At 35.1% G+C, this 20894-nt stretch overlaps 3 protein-coding genes across 3 annotated transcripts in view; 1 reads left to right on the top strand and 2 right to left on the bottom strand.

The window, feature by feature from the left end:
• The window catches only part of LOC116287550 (uncharacterized), a 35286-nt gene extending 33203 nt beyond the window's left edge, over positions 1-2083 (bottom strand). The window contains exons 1-2 of the mRNA XM_031694234.2: positions 1977-2083; positions 1272-1377 (exon numbers count right to left, since the gene is read on the bottom strand). Of these exons, the coding sequence (XP_031550094.2) occupies positions 1272-1350 (79 nt within the window). The 5' untranslated portion in view covers positions 1351-1377; positions 1977-2083. The remainder of the gene's footprint in view (positions 1-1271; positions 1378-1976) is intronic.
• Positions 2084-14003: 11920 nt separating this feature from the next.
• On the top strand, positions 14004-15391 carry LOC148904430 (UPF0669 protein v1g209471-like). Its single transcript, XM_089025123.1, has 2 exons — positions 14004-14141; positions 14502-15391. The coding sequence occupies exon 2, from the start codon at positions 14533-14535 to the stop codon at positions 15037-15039; it is 507 nt and encodes a 168-aa protein (XP_088881249.1). The 5' UTR covers positions 14004-14141; positions 14502-14532; the 3' UTR covers positions 15040-15391.
• Positions 15392-15823: 432 nt separating this feature from the next.
• On the bottom strand, positions 15824-20559 carry LOC116287574 (uncharacterized). Its single transcript, XM_031694260.2, has 6 exons — positions 20395-20559; positions 20233-20296; positions 19917-19988; positions 19320-19393; positions 17721-17822; positions 15824-17024 (listed from the first exon to the last, which is right to left on the bottom strand). The coding sequence occupies exons 1-6, from the start codon at positions 20557-20559 to the stop codon at positions 16398-16400; spliced, it is 1104 nt and encodes a 367-aa protein (XP_031550120.2). The 3' UTR covers positions 15824-16397.
• Positions 20560-20894: the final 335 nt, after the last annotated feature.

Below are 20894 nucleotides of genomic sequence, written 5' to 3'. Positions count from 1 at the left end.
TTGTATTTTGTTCTAGAAACTTATCGATACGACCGGTGGCCTGGAGGAAGAGCTTTAAATGAACGCGTAATCTTAAATACAAATGAAAACATAAACAAAGGAGAAATTATTTCAAAACAGTGTTTGTTCTTGGTGCAGTGTTTTGCCTTTGAGATGATGCATGGTAGTCAGCAATGGTTAAAAAAACAATTATGGATTAAATAACTAGATATCTTGAGACATTTTGGACCTATGGTAAATAGAATGAAGGCAGAGCGAATGAATGGACTCCCATTACACGTGCTTACGAAACGGCAAGGAAAGGTACGGAAAGAAAGTGTAATGCTACACCGGCTGTTACATAACAGACATTAGTAAAAAGGCAAATAAAAATGTAGCGATAATAACCTGGAGAAAAAGACAGCGCAGCACGATGAATTATCATTTAGTTGTAAATAACGTCGTTTAAATCAAGGTGGAACCGACTGAACAGGTTGCAACGAAGAAAAATAGAAAATGGTATACAAGAAAGGAGTGTGAAAGGTTGGATTTTCATTCAATAAAAATGCACTTTAATTTGGAGATTACACGAAAACAGAAAGAAAATACTAACTGATTGTTAATGCAGTTGAAACTGCTGTCAAGAAAGACTATAATATTGCATATTCACAGGTGGTACTAGCTAGTTTGAAAGTTTGAACTGACTTACCAGCTTGTTACTTAATATCTTAGTTGCATTTGTGGTGCTGTAGCAATGACTGAGTTTGATTGCAATTTGCCGTTTTTTTTAGAAACTGAACGTATAAACTGCCCTATGGTCCCAGTTGAAATATAGCTGTCTAACATTTTAAGGAACCCTTCATTTATTTTGCGTATTTTTGCGCGTGGTTGAGTAAAACGTAACCCTGTCAGAGTTGACAAGCCCAGAACTATAGAGTCAATATATGAAAAGTAGCCCGAAAGTATTGAAAGGCTCATTTCCGCGCGTGGGAAACTATCAAATTCTATAAGTTTGAAACAGTATTATTTCCATGTGTTGATGGTGAAAGCCATTTTAGTGCAAAGGTAAATCCATTTGGTGCAAACGTGAAGCTATTCTAGTGCAAATACAAAACCCATTTTAGTGTACACATTTTTCATCAGTGCCTTTCATGGAGATTCTTGTAAGGCACGACTACCATTCTCACGCTAAGTACTTAGAGGACTCACAAACTCTGACCCTTAGCAAAAAACCTTTTAGAGCCATATTTCCTGACAATAATTAGATTTGACTGGCAATGCAAAGAACAAACCTGTTAGTAATAACGTGACGATAATTGCAACGATGGTGATAGATTTTCCGCTGCTTGGCCATCCACTCTTCATTTTCATCGAACAAACCTTTGCAGCTCCTTGATTCTAAAAATTACAAAATTAAAAATGTAAAAAAAAAGATTCCTCTTTCGTGTTCATTAGTCAAATCTGAAAGCTGCATAATGAGGATGGCTAAGTCTACCTCATCTTATTGGTTTTCAGCCGTTAGTTTGCCTGGTGGTTATCAGAAAGGTCTGAGTGATGTATGAAAATGTTGTAAATATACGCTTTCTCGTATCCCATTAGGGGTAAGAGGGCAGCATACACTTCTAATGCAGTATTTAGTGTTCAAAGGTGTTATTACGACGACAATAACAGTCAGTAATGACAACCACTATGAAGACTAAGGATAGTAGATGATTCAGATATTCTATAGTCACGTCGAAATATTTTCACGTTAACACTAATTGCTTATATATACACTAAGCATCAAAGTGGGGAATAAAGTTGTTAAAGCGTCTAGTTCTAGGAAAAAGGCTTCTAGTAGTATAATATAAACACACGATTAAAAGGCTGCATAACAAAAACAAGAGGAACATCAAGATACTTAGGAACTCCTTAAATGAACATCATATATCAATCAGCGTATAGTACTCTATAAGTTAATCATACTATAGTCTCTTCAATGTACACGCATATCTCACCTTGGTTCACCTTACTACGCCCACGTTACTCATAATCAATAAATCTACAGTGGATTCGCCTTGGTTTTTAAACTAACTTAAATCGTCTGTGCAAGTAACTGTCCCATTTAAACTAACTATGAAAACAAGGATAAATATTTGATGAGGCAAGGTACTGGAACACCTGTCCCTGACAAATTCAAATGAGCGGTCCATTTAAGGATATTCCGTTGAAATCAGTCGACCTGCCCCATGCGTTGTCCCTAATGCATCTAAAACTTAGGAACCAGGAATTTAAGCTAAGATTAGAGACGTATTTATATCTTGTTACGGTATTATCTCCTTTAATGGCAAAGGCTATAAACTAAGAGTCTCTGGCCTGGTTCCATCGGCAAAATCTCTAGTTCATGGGTGGTCAGTTTTGATGAAATTCACGGTAACCCTAAAGAGAGGGCGTGCATACATATTTATATATCTAGTGCTGTAGAAATCCTTAAAAAGTACTGAATATAACTTGTAAAGCCTGGATCGCATTATATCAGCTGGAAAGGTCCATGTAATTACTAGCAGACGACCTCGACCAGTAGCCTGAATTAGTCTTAAATTGGAGCCACGGTTAGGTCAACGCGAAACAGAAAAAACGTTTTTAAGAAATCCTAACACAAGTCAATGTAGGACCAAAACCTACTTTTTTCATAGTACTTTGTCATTGACTAGTTTTTATATCTAACTATTAGGATATTATTAAGATGAAAATGTGTACGTGGGCTGACCTAGTTGTTTGTCGTTGTTTTTCAATAAGTTTTGTCTTCTTTTGTCGTTGTTATTGTTATTGTTGTTAGTTTATTCCTGTTTTAAAGTGACCACAGCAGTAACTCTATCCTAAAAACTCCTCGAAAAGTTTCAGAAACTGAACTAAAACTGAGAACGGTTATTACATATAATATAATTAACGGCCGCTACTTATGACGAATGCACTGATTATTATAGGTTATGACTAGCGTTATCATTGGTTAATCAAATTGAAATACTGCCACCAATACTATTGGGAAAAAACTTTTCTATAAAATTATATTAATTTTCTCTGTGACAATAAAAGAGGTTGAACTTGAACTTGATTGGAAATTCTATGACGCAAATGTTATTATCACTTATTTTTAAAAAAACGTAATTCATTTCAATCAATTTTCACTGCAAGCTGATTAACTTGTGATTCTACAAAAACAAAGCCCTTTTAATTTTCGCTAGGTATGGATATGATTTGATTAGTATGATTGCTTCCGTACGAGATTCTATTATGACTGATATCGGTTTGTGCTAGAGTATATTGTGACCTTAGAATGGGTTCCGGCTGGACCTGAATCATGAGCATCGAAACCGTATGAAATATATAGTACTGAAACGAACCAGTAACGAACAAAATAACAAAAAAAAAAACGAATGACCAAATGAAGAGTTAGTTTAAGACGGTCAACCTAAAAACAGTGCGCGCAAAAAGAAAAGCAAATCGTCTTGAGCTTTGTAGGTAAATCAATCATGGCTTTTAAAGAAAAAAAAATCGCATTCTAGGGATTGACTTCGATAAAGCGCATGAAGCTTTATATTTGTGAAAAATAATTATACAGAGTACCAAGAGTATAGTATTTACTAAGTTAAGTATATTTTTGATACATCCCATTTGTACAGTTAAAAAATGAGGAGAACTCCATTCTCTAGTTTCCGCCTTTATTTTTTGAAGAGTTGACAACTATTTATGCTTGAAGCAAGTGGAAGATTTCGTGCGTAATGTACTTGATAATGACTAGATCAACTTTAATCTATTCTGGCGCTAGTCAACCTTGTAATGACAAATGATCGGAAACTTCTGGAAAAAAGATCTGGTCGCAAAAGCTAAAGTAAAGGAAAGTCAAAATAGACTTCTCTTCTTACAAAAAACGATTTTCCTGATGGGAATCTATAAAACACGGACGCTATTGGTGTCAAATCCACTCATTACGTCTTTAAATGAAAGCACTTTCCATTTAGATGATAGTTAAAATGTATAATTCAGCATTTGAAGAAAACAAACTTAGCAATTTGGAAAACAGTTGGATTTATTCTAATGTTCAAAGAAGCGTTGACCGAGCACTAACATTCCTCCTCAGTCAAAAACTGATGCCGGTGAAGTCTTCACAGCCTCGCAAAGGAAGACCAACCAATCTAGATATCTGGGTCAGTTGAACTCAGTTTTAAGACCCAGTTGTTATAATTTGTAAAATTTTGCCGGCACTTGCTTTGTATATAGGACTGACTTCTCCAAAAAGAACGCTAAGGATGTTTACTTTTTCAACAAAGGGCTTTCATCGATGAGCAGTGTTATTTGAACTGAAATGTTCTGTCAATTTTAATCCCGTATTCACTTAATCAGGCTGCAGTCTGTCAGGAATAACTCCCGTTATAGACCCATAATCTAAAATCTAAAGCTACAGACCAGTTAATATGAACATTAAAAAATGTCTTTTAAAGACAGTTCTTACTTTATAAATGTATGGAAGAAAAGTGATAAGGGGTGCGATGAGGACGTTTTCATGCACCGGACGTCGGACGTTAAAATTGAGGAATATAAAATATAAAAAAATAAATCACTTTATTTAAGTGTCTAGTCGTTCTAGCGCTTTCGCACTAATTGGGGACACTTTTCGCTCACACGCACTACCACTACATTTAATATTCTATGCACACAACGCTCAACTCACATGTTGATTTTTACGGAGGGAGGAAACCGGAGAACCCGGAGAAAACCCTCGTAGCATAGGAGAGAACAACACATCAAACAAACTCAATCCACATGTGGCGACCGCAGGGCTCGAACCAGCGACCCGACCCGTTGGACTCACAGCGGTGAAAGACGACGCGTTAGCCGCGAACACCACCCATGCTACCCTATGCAATATTACAATGGATAAAAGCGCGTAGATTAATAACGAGAGTAATACCCAAGCAATAAAGGGAACCATATGCTCCTAGGCAACGTGTCTGGTACGATACAATCGCGCGTGGAAGTGATTGGGATGTTCTTGATTCATATATCCCAGTCAGTACTACAGGATATCTCTCTAGGTAATGCTTTACGTCCACCATTTCAAAAAGACGAACGTCAAGATCCATTGGTATTCTATAAAAATAAACTCTGTAAAGTCAGTGCGATGTATTTTTACGATAAATTTTTTTTCGGATATAAATAATTGTCTAAACAAACATAGTGAGGCTGTTTTGAGCTATTAATCGAATGTTTTTAGGATATTTTGATCCCCTGTTTTCCTTGTCCTATTGCAGCATTAGAATCAAAGCTAACAAACAGATCAAAATCAGCGGTCATCATGTTTTGATTATCTATGATATCGAAATGGGACAAAAATATTGAAATATATCGGAAAACCTATCATTTATAACTCTCAAAAAGATAATCCAAACAAATAGTCAAAGTGTACCAATTACGAGTTTCGTTAATTCTGTGTCTTTAGCCTCTAGTCATTTCCTTGAATGTAAAGCATTTTTTTCCATGATAGATAATGTAAAGTAAAACTAAATTAGAAAGAAAAAAAAAAAACACACACACATATATATGTGTGTAAATATTTATAATATGGAATGGAAATAAAGATTATTATTATTATTATTATTGTCTTTGATTGAGGAACTTTGAATTACTTCCGCAGAGAGCCTTCGTTTTAATATATCAAAACTGTCGTGCTCTTCACGTATACTTCTGTGTTTGGCTGTCCTGAGGAATTTCATGCTAGACTAATAGCATCAGGCTTCGATAGTGAAGTACTTCATTAAATACTAAATGTTATGATTTTTGATTTATGCGCAGATTCCTACTATATTGCGAGTAGATTAACTACTAGTACTATGTATCATTTTGAAAACCTGCACGCAACACAAATTTGTAGCGACGACAAGAGGATTGTCCCATAAGGATATTCGTTAGTGCATGGCATAGTATCCTCGATGTCGTATCAATGTTTGCACACTTTAAAATTAGGAGGAAGGCAAAGTCTTTGTGCGCCTTGCAGCTTTGACACGTTGAAATTAACCTTATTAATTCTGAACAAACTATTAAAACGCCCAATTTTACACTGTATATTACTTTGAACATAACAGAGTTTTCTTAATGTCCGTCAATTTTGTATTCGATCGTTACCAAGTTGCCGTTTGATATATGAATTGATATGGAGTGATGTTATGGTGAATCCCTATTTTTTTCTAAAGAAATGCTCAAAGAAGAGTTAAAAAAAAATCAAACCAATTACGAAATCTCTGTTTCAACTTTAGTTTGAAGCGTGGCGCAGGTGCAAGCTATATGACTTGGTGTTTGGAACAGCTTCAGTGTTCTATGAATCGATAGTTCCTCTTCACCTGGGTGTCGCAGCAATAAACGTAAAAAGTCACCATAAATTGTTTGAAGTTTAAGAACAAGAAAAACATTGCGATCTTTTGATGAATTTCAAATCTTTACCTCAAATCTGTAACCGTTTTACAAATTTAAAGTCTTTTGTCAGAATCACGAGAGATGAGCATATTATAGTTTCAAACATTTCGACATTGAAAACTTTCTTGTAAACAGATTTTCCGAACAATGAGATAAACCTCCGATTTAAAAGTACGAAGAACTTAAATTTATCAAAGCGTAAATGAAATTAAATGTACAACTCTTCCAAGTGGAATATTATAATATTGCAAATAGGATAAATGATTTATGATTGCCTAAAATAAAGATTTATTACGATCAATAAGTGGGAAGGCAAAATCAATCGAAAGAACGCTTACCGGTTTATATATGATAAACAATATTGAAGGTCGTTGTAATAAAGATAAACACAATCCTTGAGTTGAAGAAGGATGATATTTTGATACAATCAGAAAACAACTTATGGCGTATATGGCGATTACCTCTGCGAGTTCAGGCTGACTTTGGTATTTGATGTTCCCAGTTCCAATAAAGGTTTCAAATTGTCAGCATAGGTTTCCTTTACCAGTTTCAAGTGTTCTTCATGCTAATCATGGGTTTAAAACTAATCAATCAGCTACAGATTTCCTAGATCGCATTCAAAATCCAACAGAGCGCAAATCCCCCTGCTTATAAAGGCATGAACCATGAACAAACTCTGGTAGGGCTCAGAGACAATATCTTATTCAATGATACAATGTGAGGATTCCTTATTTCACTTGCAAATTAAATGGGGGTGCAGGTGCACAGTAGATCTGCAGGTTGGAACGGTTTCTCCTACGGACTAATTGACAGTCATAACCCTTGCCTTCAAGAAAATAAAGGTGTTTATTAGTTTAAGCAGCACAAGACAATTGTCATCTCTCGAGCCTGTCAATAAGATTGAACGGCTTGTGTCCTTAGAAGAAAAATTAATTTTTACAGACACAGTCCGACATGCATTTACGAACGGTTGCGGGTTGGTAATCTGTAGATCACTAATAATCCTAATTAGACATATTTTTCCAATATAACCATAACATGACGGGCGTTTTCGTTTTCGTATCCAAAACAATTTGTGGATATGTAAAAATATATAGAAAGAAATTTAAGTTGCTGACAATTTTGAGACAAAAAAATTTATGATAAATAAAGGTACTTGTTGTATTATTCAACGAACAATCAAGTGTGCACATTGTAAAGAATAGCAAAACGATTCAGTAGCGGAACTAAAAAAATTAATGTCAAAATTCAAAAGATGGGAAGGGTCTATCTGGCTAAGCTCAGATATTATTCGTTAAAATTTCCTAGTTAGTCGTTTGTCAATTTTTTAAGACTGTAAACTACTGGAGATAAAGACAGACGTGACAAAAGAGCCGCGTGTGTACCCGCACCCTGTCGCTGCAAATAACACAGTGTTTATATAAAACCTGGCTAAGTTGATAGAATTAATTAAAACTGTTTTATTTTGATACATTTTAATTTATTGCATTATAACAGAAGAAACAGAATCTACTTTGAAAGCTGGACTCTTCGTTCAAATTCCCATGAACCAAATTAAAAAAAAAAAGTTCTTTTACCTACTGAATGAAACTGCTCCCATAGTTTACGGGACGCGGGGTGGAACAGTGTCTCTGTATCTTAAAATTAACTGCAAAGTCACTGTTACAGAAGAATGGAGGCAATATATACTCGGACTTAAAACTTTGATAAAGGTTCCATCGAGAAAACAATCGCAATGAAAAGCAAAGAACATGATTTTTGATTTACGTTTCTGGAAGGAAATCGTCTGGCGGACAGACGCACTATACTGTATCCCAATCATATGCATCACCATTATCTGATCGTCATTATACGAACAGAGGTTTTTTGACGTTCCATTATTCATAAGCATGCTGACAATTTTATTACTTAGATTGACACAACTATATTAAAGTATTTGTTTATTTTGACAGAGCCTATAGAAAAAGCGAAATGGGGTAGTACAGTGATGTTTAGTCTGGGGATAGGGTGGGTACTAGCTCAGCCTGATCGCAGGTAGGAAAACCAAAACTAAAACTACTGACTGACTTTAATTCTAATACATTTCCAGGCCAAAACGATATACTGTACTGAAGGGTACAAGGGTAACAAAACACCAAACTGAAGAAGTTCTGAAAAATAGTTTTGAAATTTAACTGCAAATTTCAACTATCGTAATTCAAGCGTATAATGGGTTGTAGAAGTTACTAGGCAGATTAAGATTCCCGTTTTTCCTTCCCGCAAACGACAAACGTGACCATGTTTTCATCGTTTCCCTACATTTCACTTTACCTTGCAAACCTTCTCGACAAAGACAAGTATTCTTATTTTTATCTACTACTTGGAGATTTTTGCAATTCCTTTTCACTAATTTTAAAGAATTTTTTAATGGTCAAATGACGTTTCACGTTTGCCGTAAACGAGAATCTTAAACTCTCAAATATCTTGGGTTTCCCGTAGAACAATGACTTTGTATCCAAAACATCCACCGATTACAGTTTAGTTTACGTTCGATTGATTTTGGCTCAATCTCCTATGTAAGGCACGTGCGACGCAAGCTGACGCTAGATTAGTATCTTATTCATTCCATATTTATTTTAAAATCCCAAAGTATCGGCTACTATGTTTTTTTTTTAAAAAAAAGAAATCTTTTAGTTGTAGATATTAAAGTATGCAACAAGAATGCAGTGTTAGTGCTTGTCCCACGTGGCAAATTGTACATTTTGATAATTATACCGCTGAAGTTACCACCTAAAATATGACTGTCTAAAATTGAACACTGATTTTAGAATATTTTCTTGACTCATAAAAAGGAAAATTCGATGCACTTGAACCAATAAACCGTTATGCGTTTAATCCTTTTAAGTAGTACTGTTATCAGAAAAGGTGATTCTTGAAAGACTCCTTAGTGCCGTACTGCTGTAGTGATTGATATCTTCCTTCAGTCAATAGTCAATAGCTTCATGATCCTACAAGTCTGGTGTTGCTTAAGTAGATTACTATAGAATTTTATTTTTTAATTTTTATTATTTTGTGGTCGCATACGCATTACGTTCTGTTCATAGTCAGACTCATTTAAGGTTAGAGGAATAACTACTGCAGGTGTTTGGAGGAAACAATGTGTGTGAACAAAACAATTTAAAACCCAAAAAATACAGCGATCGGCTGATAATCTGGCGCGGCTATTGGTACGTGGATCTGCATATTGAGCAATAAGCCAGCTAAGGAATCGTGGTTTTGTTTAATTTGGATATGAATCCTTCAAATCTCATCAGGGCTTTACTAAAACAGCTTGAATGAAACGTATTTTGTTTTCAAAGAACTAATTGTATAGGTTTGTGGTACCAAAGCAATCGTAATAATAAAAAATCTAAATAAAAAAATCTACCAGTTTTGTCTGTAATCACAGAGTGGGACAATCACGAACGGAACCACAGATCCATGCTAGGAGTGAAAGCTTTCTTACCTGTGATCTCCTAGCTTTGTCACCTTAGCGGTCAATCACGAATAACGCCCCAAAATAATACACAAAAATTTTGGTAAAAGCGTTTTTTTATGAAAGGCGTTCACCTCGGCAGCTGATCAATAGCGTTGTTCAAAAACCAACACTCGGTTTTCATATGAATCTAAACTAAGGTTACTTTTAACTACTTTGAGTATTACCGGATTTTATACCGGTTTTAGATAAACTACTGGCGTCCAATAGCGAAACCTTAAAAGAACTTGTAATAGCAAGAGCGATAGAAATCTTAAGTACTTAATTAAGCAGCTTTTTTATACATGAAATCAAAGTAGAATGAAATGGTATGAATACTTAGGAGTTATAGGACCTTATAGGTTCCTGCAAGGTTAATGGCAGGACCGAGCGAACTTACAGCTAACATCAATTTTGTAAATAAATAAAAGAAGAAGCTGAAAAAGGGGATTAATTGCTATGAAACATTTGTACTTACTGAGATCACGAAGCAAAATGGTTATGATTCAATCTGATTCTTGATCCAGCACTAGTAGGTAGAGGTAAACAAGCAATTGACCATGAAACTGTCTTCAGATATACAACAGATAGAATTGACTATGATCGTCTCAATGGTTCTTGGTATATGCTAACGTTAAGTACTGTATTTTTCCCTTATATATAAAACTTATGGATTCTTTTGTATGCACTATAATCAATGACATAATTCAGTTTAGTATCTTAATAGTGCACGAGCCTTTTGTTACTGGTGAGGTTTTTGAATCTGAAGACAATACTTTTATTAAAAAAAGGCTAATAAAGTCACGGGTGTGAGGAAATGTACCGCAAATATTGAACGATTTGGGGATTTCTTTACTCGGCACACGTGTGGATTTAAAAGTGTGCCTTTTGTTTGTCTTGCGGGTGGTTAAAAACGTTATAGGAATAAAATTATAAAGAAAAAGTTTAAAAGGGTTAAATGTACATCTACAGAATGTATATACTAGTATTGGAGTCCGTATTCGAATTTTTTTGAATTTATTTTTGTATGTGATGAATTTCAAATTTTACATTAATCAATTAACTGATTAATCTATTGATTTCTGTGGAGTGGACACAAAGTTAGACACGACCCAGACACTACTCTGGACACTACCAGTATGTAAGTTAGGAGATATCTCATCTATATCCGCCCATTTAGATGAAGGTTGTCTTTAGATAACTTAGCAATACTGCATATAGTAAAGTCAACTCTCGAGCAGACAATTTTTTTAAAAACCGAATCAAAAATGTTTTATAAAATATGATTAAATGTTCCGTTGTTATTTGGATACGAGGTTTTTTTTACCGGTTTTCGTTTGTACGCTGGATAGATGGATAGGTAGATAGATAGATAGATAGATAGATAGATAGATAGATAGATAGATAGATAGATAGATAGATAGATAGATAGATAGATAGATGCTTTATTAAAAATATACTTATGCAGCCAAAGGCTGAAGCTTAAATACAGAAAATGTACAAAAACTATACTATGAATTACTTAAATCTACACTTAATAAAATTAATTAAATTTATCGTATTCTAGTGCGCACGCAATCATGAAGCTGTTCTTATATCTACTGGGAAACCCTTCCCTTTTTAACGTATGTGTGTAAGAATAAACCAAGATAGTGTACAACTTAGTTAGTTTGAACAACTCTAAATCCACACATTATTAAACTAACAACAACGAAAATATTGTCAACTTTAGCCTTTTCTTTATCTCTCACCCTCTTTGATATATTATTGCTCATATTGAAGTCTGCAAAACAAGAGCTGAACAGCCGGTTTTGTACAACAAAGAAACCGGTTTAAATCGACGAATCTTAAGCCTATTATTCTATAACCGATGATCTTTTAAAAACTGAATATTTAAATGCCTATCTTATTGATTTGATTTGACGATGCAGACAGAACTATATAAGTTACTGAAACTCTGTCCTAAAGATACGTACATACCCTTTCTGGGTTTAAAAGAGTTCCGTGATTGCTTATTATTAAAGAAGCGCCACAAAGATATTCTGTGTTTTGACAAACGAAAAAATAAAACAAAAAAATCTGCCTTTGCCCTATGTTATTTTGGGGTGTTACCAGATGTAAGATATAGATATATAACCTGCTGGATTTATAATTCAACCCATACTTTGCACACTTCTCTAATGATTTTTCCATGTGTCCATCGTAAAGGTCCCTCACTTTCTCTGCTTTGGTGTACAGCTTGTGCACAAAGAGTCATTCAAATGTATTGTCTTGTTTTCGATAATGTTCGCAGGTTGTTTTATTAACAAGTTTTCTTTTCAACACCAACGGCACACGACTAAATTTTAAACTCGAACAAGTGCTTTTGATAAAACGCGTTGGCCTTTTTTGTGTCTAAATAACTCTGAACTCTGAGGTAAAGATGAGTAATAAATGCTAAAGTTTCAGTTCCACAGTTTATTATAAAATGGGGATTTATTATTTCTTACTTTAGAATTTAGAAGCCAGATATCAAATTTCATATAGAAAAGTAAAGGTCGAGGGAACATTTTAAAATGTTGCTAACAAAATTTGACACTTTTGAGAATGATTAGAAATATTTGGGTTGTTCTTTTTGAGGTTTGAACTGACAAAGCCATCGTTTCACCTGCATTTTTGTATGTAAAGAATTCATAAAAAAAAACAACTTTTGATTTGCTATGCTTCTTTCTGCTATATTCTCAATCTCGGATAACAAAAACGAACAAAAACACCATTTGTATGCTATCTGTTCGTGAAAATATTTTAATCAATAGATTAGAATAATTTTTTTAAAGTAAATTAGTTTAAATATCGAGCAGAGGTTTTAGAGAAGCGTTGGAAAAGGCCAGTCAGTTGCTATTCATAAAAGCCACGGAGAGGTATCCGGCTTAATATCCCGGTAATATCCCTGCACAAAGCTCATAAGATGTGAATCATCAAACTTTGTCAAGAAAGATAGCAGTTCTAAGTTGTTTTCAAAAGTTACAGAAATTCAATATGCGGTTATAAAATTTTCGTACGGTAACCGTGTTAGCATCATAAATGATTAGGTATAAACCGCTACGATTAATGCATATGAGTAGTAATTCATACCTTTTTTGCTCGGGGTAAAACCGAACGTTGGATACTGGTATTTCACGTTGTCCATCTTGATAATTATGGTAGTAGATGAAACCCCAGAACTCTATGGCGATGAAATCCAGAACTTGCAATGGAAAGACAGTTCTTTTGTTCCTCCAATTTTGCTCATAGCTCAAAGATTATGTTACCCCATCGGTAAGAGACTTGCAGTTGACAACGACGGACATTTCTACGATAAAAAGGAAGACGATGACTCAAGAAAAGATGTTTCAAGCTTTTCTTATGATTTCGTTCCTTCGAGTGCGCGCACGCGTCTCATTTTCCCGCGTTTTCTTGCCAGAAGTGTGCCAACAGGACCCATAAATAAACTTATAAGCCCAAAAAGGCTGCCATTAAAAAAGCTTTAATTGATTAGAAATTTTGGCTCCAAGTAACCGCGATGACAAAAAAAAATCCTCTAAAATTACCCGTCCACACTATGCCGGATAAATTTAAATCCGAATTTTTATTTATTCGGTTAGGCCTACCGTCCACACTAGTCCGGGCGAATCCGGAATGATTCTTCACCGAAAACGAATTTTTTCGAATACGGTCTCGAGTGTGGACGGAGAACATTTCGTATCCGAATTTTTTCGAATACGATGACGTCATGATTGTCATGGGAACATGGCGGGAAGGCTAAAAATTCACCACGGGCTCAATTTCAACTTCGATGCACATGCTCAGATGTGCAATGAAGCGGTTTTGCCGCCTCTGATCGGACTAGTGTGCACGCGAAACATTTTATTTGTCTTTTTCTTCGGTTTCGGTGTCAAAGTTGCGGATTCAAATTTATCCGGCATAGTGTGGTCACTGAGGTGTGATCGACTAAGTTGTCTATTAATTCTTTTACCCTACCCCTAGCCGATTCTGATTTGTAGTTTGAAATAGAGGCTCGTCCGTGAACACTGGGTCGGGTCAAATTATTTGACATCGAGTGATTTAGTTCGAAGTTTGAATTGAATATTTGTACTATCAAATATATCATATTTCCCCCCCTTAAAAAGCCATCTCTCCAGCGAATTTAGCCCCAAAAAGATAGAAAGCTTCACTGATGCATCTCTTTACAGCCTAACAGGTAAAAATTATGTAGATTATCGTTCTAAATTTATTCAAATTTCAAGTAGTTTGGACGTCATGTTTGGATACACTTACTTTACGTTCCTTTATAATTGTTGTGGTTCTTCATTGAGAATCTTATTCCAGAATTAAGAACTTATTGATTTTTTTTGGAAATTTAAGATCTTATATTAATACTTCTAAATTCAAATTCAACATGAAACCACATTGATAGATATATAATTTAGCTTATTAACAATTATTATTTGCGAACATATTTAAGTTTTTCTTAAGTTTAATTTTGCCAAATATAGGAATATTATTAAAGAATCTGTACATTTTTATCAAATGTCACGAAATTGTTGCCTCTTTTTTTCAGGACCTTTTTGTTGGCTTGGCACAAGTTTACCATGAAAACATCAATAAGTAACGTGTTCAAAGTTACGGCACTCTTTGGAATAATTCTTTGCTTTAATGTCATCAAATGTGAACAAATTATTCAGACTTTCAGAGGAGAAGTGGGATCTGGCAATTACACATATTTTACATTACAAAGAGAAGGCGAAATAACTCTAATACTGGACAGTACAGAGGGTGATGCCGATATTTATGTTTCTGAGCATGTTGCAAAGCCTGACTTTGAAAATTATGATCTGCAATCAATAACTTGTGGTAGAGACATTGTAACCATTCCAAAACATTTTGAGCGTCCAATTGGGATAGCAGTGTTTGGGCATATCCATTCTCCTATTTCAAAGTATGTCATGACTGTGGTCATTGATTATGATCATTATTCCGGCAGTCAGGAAAACAAACACTGGTTGTCGCCGGAGGATGAGAGTGACGTCAAGGAAGAGTCAGTGATTTGGATGATATTTGTCAGTGTTGTCAAGATAATTTTTGAAATTCTGGTATGATTTAGTTTTAGTGATATTTTTGATATTAGAAGTGGTTGTCAGATCTGGTAATACCATTTCTAACATTTCTTGTAATTCGCCAATAGAGCTGTTTACCTTCTTTGTTTGTTGTCCTATTACAGACCATGTGATGCCACTCTTGGGACTTGATTCTAATATGTAAATATTTTTAAATATTCATTGTAAAAGAACAATTCTTAGAGAATGTCAAGTGAGGTCTGAAATGGGCAATTTGCATACGAAGATAACAGGGTCTATTCTTATCCCACAAAAAGCAGAAACCTCCTTAACCTTAATCTGCAAGGCAAATGTATTTCATGGTAATACTGTTGGAAGTCCTCAGAACTAGCTCCTATAGCAGATTTCAATATAAATATGAGCTTGGCAGCTTCAAGCTGCACTTTAAAATGTGTTGTTTTTTTTACTTGGAACAATCAAGAAGAATCTAATTCTTAAGAGAATGACCAGTGGTCTGAAAGGGAAAACATTAGACCCTAGGCTAGAGGTCTTTTCAGGGTCATAGTTTACTAGTTTAGTGTTGAAAATAATAAACAATGTGTGAGTGGGAGATCTTACCATTGTTTTCATTGTACATCATTAGAGTTGTTCCCCGTACCTTCAGTATGTACTCGCAGTATTTATTTCTTTGGTAGTATAATCTATTGCCTGCTATCCCTGTTACTACTGTCAGGGGTGGATCCAGGTATCCTGCAGTGCACTGGACACCCCCTTCCCTTCCCCAAGCACAGTAATTACTCTTAGCTTTTTTGAAGCAAAAGAAACATTTACAATGCATAATTGTTTATTTGGAACACCCCCTCAACAAATTCCAGGATCTGCCCCTGTCTCCAAATTAGCTCATAGCACTGAAAACATTGGTAGTATATAAGAGTTGGATGGAAATATTTTGTATTTCATATCACTTCGCTAGGTGTATAATTTTATGTTTAACTGAACTCTTAAAGATTTTTTTCCATTTTTGATGAGAAAATCCAATTTAAAATTCATACAATTGAGGATGAGTTGTTAACTTACTTGCAATCGTGTCTGTGGTAAATAATATTGCTGTGGTGTATTCCTCATTATAAAATAAAATGACAACATAAAATTACTTTTCATACTTTAATGCTACTGTACAACGTATTTATACTAAGAAGTTATCCAGTTATCTGACTATACTCATGCTGGTGACTCCATAAAATAATTTGGTTAATTTTGGGATGTGTGGCAGTCAGCTGGCATGCTGATTCAAACATAACCTTATTTTTCATAATTTAATGCTGCAGTGTAATACTAAATAGTTATACAATAGTTTATCTTGACTTTGTTCCATTATTAAAGGATAAAATACTGTATATCTAACCAAGAACACTATCTAGCCAGTCCTCTAGGTCTTCTTTGGGTTTCTGAGTATCTGAGGGTGTTTCTGATTTTTTACCTGAAGAGCTATGGTCCTGTGATGTGGTGTTTTTATCCAGAGGGAGTGAGGTTTTTGTTGCATCAATTTCTGTTGCTTGTGTATCTGGCATTTTAAAATCTATTTGAAGAGGAATGTTGTTAGGTACCTTTTTGGCATTGAGTGGTGCTTCAATGGAATTTTCCTGATGTTGGCCATTCTCAAGCGAAAGCAAGAAATCCAACTCTTCATCATCCTGTTGATGAGTCTTTTTTATGACACCCATAGAATGAAGTGTACCAGTAACAGCACTCGCATTCAGCCCATAAGAAGTTTCACTTGATAGATCTTTCATTGACTGACTTAAATTTGTGGTCACTTTTTTATTTTGAGTTGTTGGAGAATCAGCTCGGGAAGGGAGAAAATTGAAGTTCAACTGTGGCTTGGGTTGTTGATTCAGTGAAAGGTTTGATGACCTTTTTTGATTGACCTCTGCAATGTTTTCTAGTGCATCATGGATATCTATACCTTTGAGCATCCCTTTTATTGTAGTTGCTCTTTGATCATAATCAACTTCCTGATGCTCTGACTGTAGAATAAACACAAATTCAAGTCAATATAATATTAATAATATAATAAAAGTTACATTGTCAAATTTGATCATTATCATAACCCTTAAATATAAGACATAACTATATTTATTTATCTTGCATTAAACTTTCCTCTGAAGACAGGGTCACATTGACAGATATCTCACCAATTACTGTGGGCCCTGAAGTATAATTACTGTGGGCCCTGAAGTATAATTACTGGCACTGAAGATGGTCATAATACCAGCATCTTCAGTGGGTCTTTTACATCCACCTTTTATAGCCAAGGTTATAGTGAACACAAGTGGCCTATGGTATTAAGTCCATATCCGAGAAGACTTGAAGGTCAAAGCATTTGCAGATGCAGACATAATTACAAAGACAGCACCTTCTCCTCGGTTATTTTAAAACCCAGAATGTTTGGCTGGCCAGGACTTGAACTATAGCGTACGACTTTCCACACAAAGGCCATTGCTCTTACCAAATGAGCTATTAAACCAGACGGTAATTTAGTTCCAGAAAATATCCAGACATCCCCAAGAGAGGGCAAGATGGGGGTTTTAGTTTCCAGGGGAGGGTTTGAGTAGAATACCATCTACTGATAGTTTCAGATGATAACTCCCTTCACAGAGAAGGATTGAACTTTCCAGGACACATACTTGGACTTCCAACCCAAACCAAGCAATCTTACTTACATATATTACATTTTCCTCAATGTTCAGTTTCTTGTACAAGGGCAGAGAATTGAGAGACTGGCTTAAATCCTCAAAATTAATTTTCAGAACATCTTGGGATTCCTAAGAGAAACAAACCGTGAGGAAACAAAAATTAATAAGCTCCTCATAGGCAAAAAAGATTTTCTATTGAGTGGCTTAAGGTGACTGCCTACTTTTGAATGTTCGATTTGAACCCACGGATGTGTGTGTGCTCAAAAACCACTGAAAAATCTACTAGATTTTATTGAAGAACCATACGCGTTTTGAGCTTCAACAGGGGAAAACCTTCAAATTTTGCACGGGACTCTCTATACATATAGTATATATATATATATGTATAGTATATTTGAACAAACTCCTAAAAATCTAGGTTATATTTAACTTATTCTAAAAGTTTTAGAATAAGTTCAATATTCTAACACATGAAAAAATAGATTTTTGTAGGGAATTTTGTTCAACTTTATGAGATTTTTTAAGAGCACCAAAACTACAAAATATGACAAATCAACGTATCTCTTTGAATGATTGACTAGCCTTCATTCATGCAATCATAGAGTCTGCAAATAATTATTATCTTATGAATCTTAATTTTTTTTCTAATCACTTCCGGTGGAGCAATATTTGCTCCAAAAGCACATATTGCGTAGGCTTCCACTAAATGCTGATTATCTTGAAAACAAGCTCGGACACCCTATTTTTCTTTCCAGTTATCGTAGATTGATAAGTTTTACACCGTAGTGAAAATAGGAACTGACGTTTCGGACGTTAGTCCTTCGTCGGAGTCAATGAGTCAATGTTTTTCTTTCCAGATTTGGAATCAGCATTAAATTTCGATACAGAAAATTGAAGTTTTAAAAAAGTTTAATATTTTTTCCAAAAGTAGGCAGTCACCTTAAAGCTGTGACATCATGACTTTAACATGATAAATATCTATTTTTAATTGCCCCTTGAAACTGTAGCACTAGAAATCACATTTCCAAGGGCCTTAATTTTGAAATTTTCGGAGGGAGTGAGGCATTCCCCAGGACCCCTCAGATTACACTAGACACTTAAGTAAAGAGATTTATTTTTTAGATTAGCCCCCCACTCTAAACAATGCTCCTTAGTCCCTGATAACACATGAGTTTCAAATTCTTGATTGCGTAAGGCTTGTATTTGTGTAGAATAAGAGTTATGTGTTCCAGTGAAAATCCATGGAATTTTACAGTGTTTAAACTTTTTGTATAATGTTCACAGAAGTTATCCTTTACTTTACCACTGGTCAGGGTCTGGAAGAGTATTCACAGGAGCAGGGAAATGGATAAAATATAGAATGGAATCTGGCAAACTAGAAAAATCCTTTGTGATTTGGAATATTGGCATGGGCCGTGACTTTGGGAATGATGGGATGAGAGACTTTGCTTTCAGATTTTCGGGAAAAACATGAGAACATTAATAAATAAATAAAAAATTGAAACTCCTTTGAATATTTTGAATGCAAAAAAAGTTGGCAAAATGTTGCAGGACACAGGATTTCAGGATAAAATTGTGTGTGATTCGGTTAAGAGCCCTCACTTCTAGACCCTGATTGGTATGTACCTGAACGCCAATGCCAATTGATTCTTCTTCCCATTCCTTCTCAGCTTGAAATCTGAATTGTGAATGGGAGTCACCTAAGCAAAGAAATAAGATATCAAGTATATTTTTAAAATTTCTTTCTTTTAAGAGTCTATACTGTCATTCCAGTTCTTTAATTTGTACTAATTGGGGACACTTTTCACTGTCTCACACACATTACCACCACACTCAATATTCTATGCATGGCATTGTACAATGCTCAAGTCACAAGCTGATGAATAATCTTCTCACATGTTAATGAAATTAATAATCTTCTACTGTTAGATTCATTGACTAGGAGTCTACCCTACCCTAAAGAGAACACATACCAACTGAGGCTAAATGAGCACCCTTTCATGGCTGTACACCTAACTGTGCTCATGGGGATTTGTGTTATCTGGTGATGCTTCTAAAAGAAGCAGTCCATTATGACCTATACTGTGTTCATGGAAAATTCATAGATCCTCCTGAACATACCGCATCCAATACCATATATATCAGGGGCAGGCGGTAAAAGAGTTTTGGATGTAGTGTGATCATGGCTTTACTGAGTCACTAAACTTCCAGACAGCCACTCACCTGCTCTTTCTATCAAAGTGGTAAAGTCAGCTCCTCTTCGCCCTATAGTCTGGTAAGCATCATCAGATCCACCTAATCAAGCCAATTAAGTTTTGAACAAAAGCAAAAAATCTCACTGAGTGGAGCTAGGATTTGCAAGAAAAAGCATCTAAGTATAAAGTTGGGATGTAAAAAATAGTGGACTGTGAGGCATTTTATATGAATATATCTTTAATTACCCCCCCTCCTCCCCCACCACCACGACCACCACACGCACACTAATAATTTTTGCTGATATTTTTTGCTGATATTTTTTTATCATTAAAGAAACACTCACCTTCTGAATCTTCATATCTGTCCCAATTACTAGTTACTTTCCTTCTTGAAAAACGTCTTGTTTCCTTTATTCAAATAAGAAGTATGCTTATAAAGTTGAAACAACTCTCTCACCTTGCAAAACTACAACAGAAATGATCAACAGAAGGTATCTGTTACTCACACAAACAGCGTCTTTTGAAGTGTTTTCTTGCTTTTCTTCAGAATTTTGAGGTTTCTCTGATTTATCTTTCTTTATTTCTTCCTTCTTGCTTTCTTTTTTAGCTTGTATTCCATGTTTTTTCTTATATTCTGCATTTTTCTTTTTCTTGTGCTCGTCCGGTCGCATGTTTCCTTGTAAATAAGTCAGCGGTTATAGTTTTAAGGGGGGGTATAGTAAGGCGAGAATTGTAAAATGCTAAAAATGTGAACTTCAGAACCACAGATTTAACTATTTTGCTATTCTTTCCAAGGCACGATATCATCAACGATAAAAAATACAGAAAAATAGGGTCAATTAGAGCTATTAAGTAAAACATTAATAATTTTCAATTTATATATATATAACCCACCCCTCCCATAATATCTTAAATGAGCCTGCGCAAAACAGAAGTGCGCCAAAAGCAATGGTCGACAGAGTGAATGTTATGTCATCATTGTAGTCATTTAGAAAATTATTTTATT

The sequence above is a fragment of the Actinia tenebrosa genome, unplaced genomic scaffold (genome assembly GCF_029948245.1).
Source record: "Actinia tenebrosa isolate PJP-AT-01 unplaced genomic scaffold, QUT_ActTen_1.0 PGA_scaffold9__36_contigs__length_13948895, whole genome shotgun sequence".
Classification (NCBI taxonomy): domain Eukaryota; kingdom Metazoa; phylum Cnidaria; class Anthozoa; order Actiniaria; family Actiniidae; genus Actinia; species Actinia tenebrosa.
Note: the sequence above shows the minus strand (reverse complement) of the source record. Positions and strands in the feature narration are given on the sequence as shown.